This window comes from Mercurialis annua, linkage group LG6 (genome assembly GCF_937616625.2).
Source record: "Mercurialis annua linkage group LG6, ddMerAnnu1.2, whole genome shotgun sequence".
In the NCBI taxonomy this organism is placed as follows: Eukaryota; Viridiplantae; Streptophyta; class Magnoliopsida; order Malpighiales; family Euphorbiaceae; genus Mercurialis; species Mercurialis annua.
This window is the reverse complement of record NC_065575.1, coordinates 36,951,997-36,954,077: the sequence shown is the minus strand read 5'-3', so window position 1 is coordinate 36,954,077 and position 2,081 is coordinate 36,951,997. Positions and strand designations below refer to the sequence as shown.

The window sequence follows — 2,081 nt, the reverse complement described above, 5'->3', positions numbered from 1 at the left end:
GGAGCTCCTTAAGATTTTCCAATTTTGCCTTGTTTATGTGTGGAATCTTGTATTTATTTGACCCCTTTGCTTGCATTATTTCTATCATGCATAGTTGCAACGATAAAAATATACGATTTGATTTTCTCACGTCAAATGAGTCGTACGATCGCGCAACAGCTGAAATAAGTTCATCCACGGTTTTTGGTGCCTCTTTGTATTGCAGAGATTGAATTGCACTAAAAAAACCTAAATCCAAAATATTCAAATCAGGATATTTGCCGGTTGGCACATCAAACGAATATCAAATCCTCCGTATCTAGCTGCCTCACAAAAAGCTTCATCATTTTTGTCAACATGAGTTCTTGCATTGTCTTGCTGAATAAAAATCGGATTCATCATATCATCTCTTGGCCATTTTTCTTTAATTGCCGGTAAGAGTTTTTCAATCAAATATGATCTCATAATATCTCTATTTACCGAAGTTAACGGTTTTGTTTCTAACGTGCCTGTGAGTCTATTGATACTGTTTCTTCTAGCAGGTTCTTGTGTAACAAATGGAAAAATGCCAATTTTTCCATCAAATATTTCATTTCCTTGTCCATCAAATCTTGGACGAGCTATGGCACCGAGAAACATAACTTTGCAGATAAAATTTTTACTTTTACAGCTTCGTATTGGATCTTCTTCATCTGTCAACAAGTAGTATTTTTCTGATTTTTTTGTCATATAAAACCACTTCTCGTCAATATGAATGATGTTGTACATTTCTTTAAAAATCGGATTGTGAGGAATGCTACTTTCATTAAGCATCGAAATGCAAAATTGTAATCTAGCTCTCATATTTTCCTCTTTTAGAAAAGGCTTAATGGCATTCGAATGTCGTCGGATGGCACCGAATTTGAGAAGATTAAACACTCTATTTTTGCTCATGTTTATAGAACATGCTAAAGATTCTAAACTTGTCCGTTTGTGTAAAGGGACACTCCGAATTAGTTCCAAATCAATTTCAACTTTTTTCCGCCCACAATTTCCCGTCTTTTTATGAGATACTCCACCATTTTCAGTTTGTTTAGCTTGTCTCCAAATACGTTGAATTGAACGAACCGAAACTGAAAATGTTGCAGCCACCATGTTTGTAATCCCTCGTTTTAATTTTCCATCAACACTTTTCTCCAATAGCATGTCATATATAGCTCTTCTTTCATCATTGTTCAACTCTTTTTTAATTCTTTGATTTTGTGTACGTGATGGTGACTCATCTAATATGGAAAAAGAACAAGAACACAATAAATTAAGAAGAAATACTCTACAAAAACTAAAATGAAATAGAAAAATTATTCAGTACAGAAAATACACATCACCAAAATGAAAACACAAACTTACCAACACTCATTGGAGATTCTGGAAGAACATTGAGATCGAAAGTATAATTGTTAATAGCATCGTTGAGGTTTGGGATGTGACAATTTGATTGCTCTTGTAAATTCTGCTGCTGTAATTCGATATTCCCATCAATATCTAAATCATTTGAAAACTCTAAATTTAAATCAGGATTAATAAACTGTTGATGTTCTTCATTTGTTGCCATATTCATCTATGATTGATATGTCAAAATTAAGCTTCCTTTAATAACCTATATTTTTGGAGGGAAATCTGAAAATTTTTTTTAAAGTTCATTTGAAAATTTTCTTTTAAAATTTATTTGGAAATTTTATTTTTAAATTTGGAAACCCCGCCATGTAATCTATAAGTTTGCTTTAGATGATTACGTTTGACAGATTGACTAATTGAAAATTCATGCATGGAAAATAAAACGTTTGGTTTAATCAATATGGAAAGAATCTTTTCTAATTTCTCACAACAATAATATGGAAAGAGTTTTTCTATTTCTCATAAGGATACATTCCATTATTTTGACGTTTAATGACAACAGCAATTAATTCTCCACAAAGTAAATGTTTAGGGTTATATTAGTCATTTAGATCTATATTTAAGGTAAATTTATTGACTCCTTAATATGTGAGCCATTGTCAAAAACGTCATCTAATTCAAAATGGAGGGAGTATTATCTTTCAGTTACACTATCTAGGATTAGGAAT

General features: G+C 31.8%; 1 protein-coding gene across 1 annotated transcript; it reads right to left on the bottom strand.

The window, feature by feature from the left end:
* Positions 1–243: 243 nt before the first annotated feature.
* On the bottom strand, positions 244–1,570 carry LOC126687824 (uncharacterized). Its single transcript, XM_050382381.2, has 2 exons — positions 1,366–1,570; positions 244–1,241 (listed from the first exon to the last, which is right to left on the bottom strand). The coding sequence occupies exons 1-2, from the start codon at positions 1,568–1,570 to the stop codon at positions 244–246; spliced, it is 1,203 nt and encodes a 400-aa protein (XP_050238338.2).
* Between the last annotated feature and the right edge of the window lie 511 nt (positions 1,571–2,081).

Excerpts from the sequence above, each read along its gene's own strand:
- LOC126687824 (XM_050382381.2), bottom strand. The coding sequence starts at position 1,570 with ATGGCAACAAATGAAGAACATCAACAGTTTATTAATCCTGATTTAAAT. Across the intron at positions 1,242-1,365 it reads AGAATCTCCAATGAGTGTTG|ATGAGTCACCATCACGTACA; the intron begins GTAAGTTTGTGT and ends TTTCCATATTAG.